Source organism: Homarus americanus, unplaced genomic scaffold, assembly GCF_018991925.1.
Source record: "Homarus americanus isolate GMGI-L3 unplaced genomic scaffold, GMGI_Hamer_2.0 scaffold48220, whole genome shotgun sequence".
In the NCBI taxonomy this organism is placed as follows: domain Eukaryota; kingdom Metazoa; phylum Arthropoda; class Malacostraca; order Decapoda; family Nephropidae; genus Homarus; species Homarus americanus.
Genome location: NW_024755060.1, coordinates 1004367 through 1016423, shown reverse-complemented (window position 1 = coordinate 1016423; position 12057 = coordinate 1004367). Strand labels below are relative to the sequence as shown.

Here is a 12057-nt window from a genome sequence, read left to right as displayed (position 1 = left end):
GAGAAATGAATATTATAGAAACATCAGAAAATAATATCCTTATTACCCCCCCACCTTCACAACTGGTGTATGATAAGCTGATAAAAGGTGATAATTAATAAAAAAATAAAATCTTCGGACATCTTACCATCCCCCTTCAGACACCATAAGCTGTTTTCATAGTTCTGGCTTTTTCCGTCAATTTTCATCCATCACCTTGATAAGTAAGAGTGACACAGCCTCTGTACCTTTACTTATGTTACCTGGCATTTGTATTATTTTTAACATTTTCTGACAGTTACCACACACCTGCCCTTTATATTCCACAAATTAATTAAATTTTAAATGCTACATCAGTCTTTACTAAAAAAAAACTATATTGGCATTCAATTAGCAAGAGTAAAAATACATAATTTCTGTATCAATTATGTCTGACCGCTGTATCAACACTACAGTACTACTAATGTCTCTGTAGTAACAAGTACGGTATTGCTATTCATCGGAAAACTTCTTCTCTCTTGGCACATTTCACTTCAGCTTCTCACATGTACAGGATGAGCAAGGTGGTCGAGGAAAGTTCCGAAGTTCTTTAGTGCGTAAAGTAAGTGATTGTGAGGAGTCATCGAGGTGATACTCGTCCTTCATCATGCATGTTAGCCCAAACTTGTGTTCGTTCATGTTATTAACTGACAGGTTTGCTTTTAAATGTGCTTACTATGTTATTATTGTTCGTTTTATGTGTCAGGTGCACTCATGTTGATTCTTGTGTCCTTGACTTGTGTTGGTCTTTGTCAGTGTGACCTTTTAAGTCCATTTGTGCCGAATAATGGTTCAATAACAAACTGAAATGAACAAACTTTACTTCTTCAATTTATTTTCAGTATTATATTTTCAATTTATTTTCAGTATTATATTTTCAATTTATTTTCATGCCAATATTTCCAAACATCTACTGGGTAAATATTGAACTTACTGTACATATATATCAGTCATTTCCATCATTAACCTCAAGAATAGAATTTGATCAATTTTAACATATATAAAGTGCCATTGTCTTGTATCATAGTGTGATATATTAGTGATGTATTATACCCTATATTAAATGACATTATTGTAATACAGTATATCACGGAATTATTCATTTATTAAAGGAATATTATTTAGTACATAACAGTGTGAACAGTCTCAGTTGTAGGTGTATACTGTACAGGACTGAGGTACAGTATTGGACAATGTGATGGAGTCATGACATTAGACACACTGAAGCCCTATTTCTCGGGAGATCTGAATATAATCGGACACATATGACTTCACGGCACGGATGAGGGACACTTAAATATGTATTGCTTGATTATGTTCCTTAGATTTCATTTTAGTGTACACCTCAGATTTGGTTATCGTATAAACCTCAGATTGATTAATTTGAGACATTCTGATGGACAGGAGGCATATAATTTGTCACAATCATATGTCAAGTTTAATATTAAAAAGAGAACCCTCCATTTTGTTCTATGACATCACAAGCTTGGCTGTCTTGGGGCCAATGCGTAGCTCTCATCAACATGAGTATCTCTCACTAATATGTCATGGGTTTGAGTCCTGGCCCAGACACACATGAGAAGGGTGTTATCCAGTGTGACCCTCACTAGTTCGGTTTTTTCCTGTACTAACACTGGACAATAAAGTTCACAAGAAAGTATTAAAAGAACAGACTAGCCTCCCAAATGGCTAGTAAACTGATAAATGGTGAAATGATGAATTAAAAATGACTATTCGGTCAACCAGCTGTGTGGAGGGATAATGGGTGTTGGTCACTTATTCTATTCTAAATATAAACTTGTACGATAATGGAAGACAAAACAGAACTATTATTCAAACACGAAATAATAAATTAAACTCACCATCAACGTTACGTGAGATTATGCAGGAAATACATCTTATCACCTCCTGTGGAAATGACGTATGGAAGCTGTTATTTTACATATATTATCACGAAACACAAAATTAAGATCACTTGAAGATTAGGAACCCTGGCTCATATCACCCTAACCTAACACCCTCGAGGCAGCATTAGGGTAAAACAAACCAGGGTGTCTAATCTTACATACAGTAATCCCCTGCATTATAGAAGGGTAACGTCCTCGAAAATTTGACCGCGCAAGTCCCATTTTCCCATTGACTTCCATTATCTAATTGAAGACACGTTCTTAAAGAAACTTTTTCCGGCAAAAGAAGTAATACAAGCAATGAAAATACTGTAAAAAAAATTTAATACTGTACATCGATTATTTTAAGATATACAGTAATATGAAAATAAATACACAAAATACTTTAATTTACCTTGCCACAGACGATGTTGAGTGCTGTGTGAGGTGAGGCGGTACAATGGGAGTTAATGAGCGACATAGCAGCCCATTTTGTTTTTGCAATCTGGCTAAGTTTTTCTCGTCCATCAAACCTCCATAAAACATCAAGTTTTATAATCCAACATAATTCCTTTACAGACTTTTTTAGCACTACTGCTTTCACTTGATGGCCTCTTTCCACTCATCTTGAATAAGGGTAATACACTGGGCAGTCTTAAATAAGATATGTATGTAAGTGTTAAATTCAAGAGCTGGGGTCGAGAGATCAAGCGTATACACTGGGGTAATACACTGGGCAGTCTTAAATAAGATATGTATGTAAGTGTTAAATTCAAGAGCTGGGGTCGAGAGATCAAGCGTATACACTGGGGTAATACACTGGGCAGTCTTAAATAAGATATGTATGTAAGTGTTAAATTCAAGAGCTGGGGTCGAGAGATCAAGCGTACACACTGGGAGATATAAACAAGCTGAGGCACGAGCACACTGCACACCCACAGCTGGTGGTAACAAACACCAAGAAATCACACCAAATAAATTATAAATCCTATCCCGATTTTGGTGTTGATTTTTTTTTAAATTTACCCCATTTTTCCGTAAGGTCAAATTTACAGGAAGTGTCCCAAATTTAGTGGCCATCGTTTACAAATTCCGTCGAGGCGAATTTCCCCAACCTCAGTTTCCATAATGTGGGAGATACCTGTAATCCCCAAATCCACTCTTATTTTAATTATTCTTACCATGTATTAATTTTTCTTTTTTTGTTGGGTTTTGTTTTCATGTCATGAGACTTCTGACTTTGGGTATGGTGTGGTAGAAATGTTATGTTCTGTACTGTTTACTGTAATGAATGCCTGCTTACCTCCTAGAATTTAAAAGCTCGATGATTTTCCTTTATGCAAGTGAATCAAAATTGTGTTGTAAACAAATTGAGACATGATATTGCTGGGACATAATTTTTGGGGACGTGATTTTTGTGTTATGTTTTGTTTTTATTTTGTCATGTGCCGTTTTACCTTTATTAATTAATTCTGCTGCATAAGGTAAGATAAACTAGGCATAAATGACAATACTACTGTAACTACTATAATCAGTCTTTTGTTTTTATTCAAATCTGGGCATTAAATATCTTATAGAATCTCATTTTTGGATTAAGATTGTAATTTTTCCTTTACAAACTAATGTACATTTATTTAAACTTAAGTTAATTCATGTAGTTAACAACAATTAAATTTACCATTTACTAAATACACAATAATCTAAAGATTTGTGTTCTTGAAAGTAAGTAAATAATGATCAAAACAAACAGAAAAACACAGTCCTATATTAGAAGATATTTAAAATTATTATCGTATTTATGAATTCAAGGGATCAATTTATTTACTTACTGATGGCTTGACTGTTTGACTGGCAGTATATGTCACCCACAACTTAAAGTATCATCCTAATATTCTCAGTAACATAACTCGGTTCCTCTTACTAAATCAATCATCACTCAAGTCTTCACTGATGTAATAATATAATTCAACAAATGGCTCTAATTCCCATTCAAGTAATAAAAATCCTAAAGTGTAAGACATTTTACTTTGGTGTAAAAACAACAACTAAATATTTATTGTTTTAAATTTTAAAATGCAAGAATACTGTATACCGTAAGTGCTGTCTTGACAGAATAATGAGAATCACCATTAGGTAACCTCTGATGACAAATGATGGTGGATACCTAGTGCCACTTAAATATGTCACAGACGAGGAATCATTTTGTGTGGCAAGTTAAGGCCCAAACAACAGCTGTAGACTAATAATATTACTGTACAGTATATGGTACAAATATATACACATACTACAGCTTAATTCTGTAGTGTAGCAGAACGTATTATTGAGTGTGGTATATTGCAAGTCCCCATTATCTAAGGTGTGGCTCTTGGTCGATAAAGATATGAATTATAAAACTGTTCAAAGCAGATGGAGGATGTTGACAGAATGTGTCCAGCATCTACTGTACTCTAACTGTGGCAGTGTATTGAGGTGAATGGAGATGGGTAGGATAAAATATTTGATCAAGATGAACAACTGGGCCCCTATATGCTAGATCAAGAGGATGGGTCACTGTCCAACACAATGGTGGGCCAAACACAGAGAGGAAGTTGATGAAAATGACAACAGCAATTAATTTCAAGTCTTTGTTATTGAATCTTATAACGTATGTGGTTTAAGGCCTCATACGTTGACCATGTATTTGGCACTAAAGAAAATAATGCCAGAACTCAGCCTAAGATGTTTCATGGATAAACAAAATAACCTTCAGGAAAATTATTATATATCACTGACTTCAACATTAAAAATATTCACATATCTTAGTGATCCAGTCAGTCTTTTTTACTTACACTTTGAGGTGAATAAATAAAAGTATTCCATAGTTCAACACATCAGCTAAGGGAGAAAGTTTAAGTAATTAATATTTCATTACAGTTTTCAGAGCTTCCATCAAAATGTCAATAATAAGCTAATTTTGTAGTTTATTTAGTGTTCCTTTAGAAGTGATGTGGAAAATGTAGACGAGTTTTATTTATTATTGTTTTTATTGTGAAGGTGCGGCCAGATGAAGATGACGCCCAGGAGGTGGAGGCAGACGAGAGGATCCGTGGGTTCTTCAGGAAGGTGGCTGGAGAGGACCTGGAAATTGACTGGAAGGAGTTGCAGGGTGTTCTTGACTTTGCTCTAAAACGAGGTCAGTTATAATACCTGTGAGAGGTCATGTTTAGTTGATGTAATGTGTGTCTTGGGGTGTGACGGCTGGGTGGTTCACTCAGCTATCATCCTAAAGGTCGCTGGTTTAATGTCGGGTCGCTCCCAATACACCCAGCTGTAAATGAGCGCCTCACTTTACCATTAAGGAAGTGAAAGTGGTCGAATACAGTACTGGCCATGATGCTCCCAACAGAAGGCTTACTATAGTGTTGTCCTCAATAGGTGGCCATGCCTATAGGACCCATTTTCACTCTCCAATGTGTGTCAGATGCTTTACTAAGGCCAAAGTCAACATGCTAGTCAAATATGAATTTACCCTTAAACAGCAGCCATCGTCAGTGGACGTTTGCTGTTGGGACGGCAGTCATCATCTATGAAGGCTTCAAGATCATATCATTCAATTTTTATGTGCATATGGGGGGAGGGAGTAGTGGGAAATCCTTACATATTGGTTAAATGTTAATGCATCAAAGACAAAACACGTACCAATGACAAAACTTTATATACAATAGTTAAAAAAATGCAAGAACTATTTCTATAAGAACAAGTTTGATACATATTTTAGATTAACCAACACATGGCTTACAAGTGGCTAATATCACACACATTCTGAAACACTTAACATGTGATACTCACTCCCCAAAAAAATATCCTTAAAATGTTGTGCGAGACAATATGACACAATGGACGAAGGATATTGACAACCCTACCTAGACAACAGGAGTCACAGTGATCATTTTCAAACTCGTCATCGGACCCATCCGTAAAATACTTTTGTTTTGACTGTGAGTATAACAAGCTACTTTGAAAGTGAGAAAAGTAACAGAACACATAATCAACTCATCATGTGTAGTAGTCTTGATACAGCATAAAGCAGTATTTTGGGTACAGTACCAGTAGATACAGTAATATGCATGTTATATATAACTTTCGCTAGTTAATTTTCATGAGTTATAAAATATTAGGTATACTGTCTTGTAGTGAGTAGTATTAGAGGATATATTTTCCTGTTTTAGGTATTATTAGCTAATTAATACATAGTTGAGTTTTGTGGTAAAGTATTGTAGGGGTTATGGTTAACACTCAGGTACAGCAGGTGTAGTTTAATAGTACAAAGTACAATAATAGTTACAGTATAGTCTTCCTTTGTAAGAGATACTGAATTACAATAACATCACATGAAATAATTTGTCGTATATATATATCATAAAGGCAAGAATAAGACCCTTGTATAAAGAAGACTCAATATAGGTTCCAAATTTTTAAATCTCAAGAGACCTGTCTGGTAATCCCACCATTTGTACAACCTTCTCATTAGTAAAAACAAGACTGTGGGACCTTTAAGTGAGTGTGATCTGGTGAGGAACATATGTAAAGTGATTGTAATAAAGACGGTCTAAACTTTGATGCTGTGGTTGAGGAAAACACAACAAAGATGAAGATAAAATCCTCAGGAAGAAAGACTGACTCATATCTTCTTTATATAACTACTGTGTTAGTATTTGGTCATGTAGGTTTGAATGACTTCAGATATCATAAGAGATTCTCAAACAATTTAAGAGTTTGGTAAAAATATTATTGAGGTCAGTAGTGGAGTTTCTTTGTTAATTGATGAAAGTGAAATAATATACAAGTAGGTTCTTGATTTATGGCATGTTGTGATCAAAGTAATTGTGTCTTTGACCGAGTAACAAGTGTTCTTCTCAGCCTTACATACTCTACACGTTCTAATTTACATGTTATGTTTCATGTGTTGTCGTGGCATCGATCATCAGTGTTCGGTAAGGGGTGACAGCACACACCACAGTACACAGCTTGCATGTTATATGGTGGAGGTTGACTTGTTATATGAGCAAGTTGAGAAATACTGTCATGTTAAATGCTTTAACTCTTATATACTGAATCAAACTTTTAGTGTCTCCACAATACAGTACAGTACCAAGTGTTCATCACCTGTGTACAGTATCAGAATCTCAAGTGAAAAGTTTATAATAAAGAATTTTCATATTTGATTTTATCTATACTTGTAAGTGTAAATCTGGGAGTAATACCAGTCCCTGATGAACACATCCTGTACAATAAATAAAAGAAACTTAACAATTACAATAAACATTAAATCCCATGAGATATAAATAAGGAAACAGAACATACTAAATTAACTTACACTGTGCACTGTACTATACAGTATTGATGGACTAAAAGTTTGAGATACTTCTCACTTGCTCATTGTGGCATGAAGGTGTTGGGCTTCTACCAGAACATAAATTACAGCAAGCATGTTAGGACTACCAAGTATCTCTAAAAGTATCATCATTATCTCTCTCTCCTCAAAATGGATACAGTAAAGTATCCCTAAATCTTTAAAATTTCTCTCACAAGTTTCTCAGCCTTGTCTTAACAGCGGCTTAAGGTGCCAGCTGGTCACACATCTCGTTAAAATTTAGTGTATATATCATTACAATAATCTGATGTAACCTCAATGAGAAACTCTAGTTATGTATTGGATATGTTACAAGACATTACAGCTTATTAGTTGTATGGATCTGGTAGTCTAACATCCCCTCAAAAGTTGTGTTTCTCTCACGTCATACACAGAAGACACGAGCGCACTGTAACCACTAGAATAGTCCCGTCGTCAAACTATGAGTGTACACACGTAAACACCGAATAGTTCTGAATGCTTAGTGTCTACTGTAATATATTTATTTCATTTGTTTATTATCGGTGCGACATTCACCGTAGAACGAACGCTACTTTCACTCGGCCCACGTCCAGTTCTCTTCACTTTGCAGATGTCCCGTTCCCTTATCCCTAATCCTCCTCATATCATCATACCCATGATGTAGCCGCGACCATAAACAAGACCCTTCGAGTTTTTAGCCTTTGAGGATAACCCCAAATTTTACCCCCCAGTTTAACCAACCTCAAGTTTAACTACCCCCAAACTTATCTGGTAGGGGGAAGGGGGGGTTAGAAGGAGGGGAGGGGGTTAGAAGGAGGGGAGGGGGTTAGAGGGAGGGGAGGAAGGTGAAGGATAGGAGGGAGGTGAGGGAAAGGGGGGGAAGAATAATCTTTAAGTGATCCATAAAGGCTAAAATTACGCCTGGTCTTGTTGATGGTCCTAACTAACTACATCACTACCTCGTACCAAACCTAATTATACCTTATCAGGCCTTGGTTATGTTGTGGCCTGATTTAATAACTATGTTTATCTTCACTGGTGATTAAGTTCCCGGCAATCTTAAGTCTTGCCAAATAATTAAAGAAAACCTGAGATGATCTTGTCTAAATGTGAGGTGATTGGCTCAGTTTAACGACCTTTAACTTCATTCCGTGTAACCATTTAAAGATTTTTTCTCTGTTCAATAAATACTGAATTAATTAATATAAAACTTTTAATTAATGTCTTATTTAGTTCATAATTTGCATAATATTGGTGTATGTTTGATTGTACTATTGAAACCACTTTATTGACAGCCCCACAAATATTCTTTAAGTGAACCCTAGGCAAAATAATGCTCTACACATTAGTAACTGTAATAGTGTTTGGCAAATTTTGTTTCATTAAAGTAGTAGCAGGTTCTGTTATCTCCCATAATTTTGATCCAATTCCCTAAAGACCAAACACTTTCTTTCCCAGCTTAAAAAAAAAAAGTAAATAAAATTATGAAATACAATAAAAATAGCTGAATTTGATGGTAGTTCAGGAAGATATCCATAAGTTCTATCTAGATTCACTCCAACTGGCTTATTGCATTTTTTTTATAGTCTTTTGTTTCAGCATTTCTGTTTCATTATTTTTTTTTATCTTTTATATTTCTCTATTGTAATATTTATTGTTTTTTATTAGCTACTCTCACTGTTTTTATTTTATTTATTTTTTTCTCTTCTATTTTATTCTTTTATTTCTTTCTTCTTATGGATAAACATTCTGACATACCATCAACTCCCAACTATCTCATCTCGTTAACGCTGTTCTATGACATCGGACACAGAGTTCAACTTCGACGGCTTCACCAAGGACGTGTGTCGCAGCATGATCGCCATGATGGACGTCGACCGTTCGGGAAAACTCGGCCTACAAGAATTCCTCCAACTGTGGACTGACATCAGGGTGTGGAAGGTGAGAGAAGCTGTGAGAGTTGTTGACACACACATCAGTTAGAATGTTAGTTATTTAAGTAGTTACATCGGTTATTCCCCTCCCCCAGAATAAACTAAACTCTACCTCCCCCAGAATAAACTAAACTCTACCTCCCCCAGAATAAACTAACTCTACCTCCCCCAGAATAAACTAACTCTACCCCCAGAATAAACTTACTCCCCCTCCCCAGAATGCCTTCAAGCTGTACGACAAGGACAACTCCGGCCACCTATGTTCCTTTGAGCTTCGCCAGGCCCTGAACTCTGCAGGATATCGCCTCAACAACCACATCTGTAACGCCCTCATGCTCCGCTACGGTGATAAGGAAGGAAGAATCTCATTCGACGATTTCATCATGTGTTCCGTCAAGCTCAAAACTATGATGGGTAGGTGACGTTATCGGAGTGTTAATGTCTGTCCTTGTATTACTGAAGTGTTTTGTTAGCTTTACCTTGTATGTTCCCACACCATTGCAACATCTTCGAAAAAGCATTTTATAGTAACGTGCACTGTACATTTTTATGAATTAAATTTTTCCTAGACATTTTGAAATTTAAGACAGTATGCCACGGGGAGAACCATTTGCAGATATACAGATCAAATTGGTCTTACGTAACTGATTTACTAAAAATATTGACAGAACTTGAAGGAACATTTATTGGAGTCTTGTCTTTTACAGTAATGGTGATGCATGTATTTGATATAAAAAATTAAGTTGTAATGTACTGTACAGTCTTTACTATAAAATGCTTTTGGAAGTCTAAAGGTGTACACATGGTACACAACATGAGCATACTAGTTATTTATTAAATGATTGTTTTTGTGTAAAAGATCTTTATCATCAGGTGACATGACCCCATTAATACAATGAAGGTTAATTTATCTTTACTTCCTCCCTCCACCCAAACAGTGTACAGTAGAAAGACACTTCCTCCCTCCACCCACACAGTGTACGGTAGAGAGACACTTTCTCCCTCCACCCACACAGTGTACGGTAGAGAGACACTTTCTCCCTCCACCCACACAGTGTACAGTAGACACACACTTTCTCCACCCACCTACACACTGTTTGTAGGTACAGTACACACACACTTCCCTCAGTCATTACCTCTCACACAAACTCTTCAACATGCTTTACTTACTACTGTACCTTTTCTTCTGTGTTTCTTGGGTTTTGAAATTAACAACATTCATAAATGAGTTAAATAGAAGCAAGTATTTAGCCGAGTTGAAGTCTTCCTTACCACAATTAGACACACTCATGGAACAAGCAAAAGATGTTGTTTTAAACTGAACCTTTGCATTACTTGGGGGGGTGTGTGTGTGTGTTGAATGCATATGACCACAAGGAGTACTGTAAAAGCATCAACTATGACAATGAAGGTAAATTTGCCTTAAGCATCAGGCAATTACTGATAATTTTAAGTAACTGTTCTGTCTGATAATAACTTCAAATATTGTCCTTATTCTTTGTGTTAGGAAGTAATTAATTTGATCCTATATTTTATTATCAGAATATACTACAGGAGTTAATATTTGCAACACTTCATAACAATATAGAATGTATACAATGTTTTGAGTTGTTAGGTACCATAAGTTAATGTTACAATTATCACATATGAAGTGACTTTCTCTACAACCCACGATCATTCTTTGTACATTAATTATCTAACGTGACACCTCAACACCTTCCTCCCACTCACATACCATCAACCCACATCACTTCAGTTTCATATCATACACTTTACATACACAAACACACACTCACACTCTTCCCATTTATCAATACTCTCAGAACACCACTTTTTTCTTCTTCTTTTCAATGTACTGTTGTTAAATTCAGCTTACAGATTCCCCATCTTCCAGAACATTGCTCCAAAATATTTAAAATTCATTCACAATTTTTATCCCACTTCCATTCACAATGACGTAACATTTGATCATCATTTTCATCCTAAAACCATTACCTTGATCTTTCCTGAATAGTGAAACTTCTCTCCATATAATCCGTTATATGGAGGTTTCATATCTAACGAATCCTTGATATAACAGACTTTTATTTCTATATAGTTCATTAGATGGAGGTTTCACATATAACAGGCCCTCGATATAACGGATTTTCCTCTCCATATGATCTGTTAAATGGAAGTTTCACTGTACTGTATAAATTCTTCACCCATTACTGCCATTCTTTCGCACTCTTCTTTCATCCTTGGCAACTTTCACTCTATACTGTCTTGGGTTCATTTCAGTTACCCATATTGCACTGTACTTTTATAACTCAGGCAACGTAACTCTCCCTTGATGCAGTCCTCAAATTCTCTCTCCAACCATTACTCACACCACCACACCTCCCATTACTCACAGCACCATTAGTTCTCACAACACCACACCTCCCATTACTCACAGCACCATTAGTTCTCACACCACACTGAACATCTTAACGCTCAATTATCACAGTGAGTGTAATGGGGATTTGCGTTTCACAGGCAATTAATATTCGGAAGTAGTAAAGACTCATCTCATTCTTAAGTGGGGTGGCGTCGAGAGGGAGCATTGGCCCACAGGATTCATTACATACCCAGTGTGTTCATGGCCCTCACGTGGTCACAACACCTGGTCGACATGGAGTCAATAGTGATTATTTTATTCTAGGTGTATTTCTAATGTTATTTTGTGATGTATCTTAAGTATTTATTCATGCTCGTAGTGTTCCAGTCTGTGTGAAATACCTGATGGCTTTTTCTTCTGCACTGAAAGGCACTGAAGCACTAGTCATACCCTCATTCCCTGAACCAATGTGTGAAGTGTTGATCT

The 12057-nt window shown here is 36.1% G+C and overlaps 1 protein-coding gene across 7 annotated transcripts in view; it reads left to right on the top strand.

Moving 5' to 3' along the window:
• LOC121856359 (calpain-A-like) overlaps nt 1–12057 on the top strand; it is a gene marked incomplete at its 5' end in the record, with an annotated part of 32545 nt that overhangs the window by 16037 nt on the left and 4451 nt on the right. For 4 of the 7 annotated variants that reach the window (XR_006086955.1, XM_042351871.1, XM_042351872.1 and 1 more), the window contains 4 exon segments: nt 4938–5076; nt 6872–6877; nt 9092–9219; nt 9431–9626. Coding sequence is in view for 6 of the 7 variants with exons in the window: in XM_042351871.1 (XP_042207805.1) it covers nt 4938–5076; nt 6872–6877; nt 9092–9219; nt 9431–9626 (469 nt within the window). 7 annotated transcript variants of the gene reach the window in all.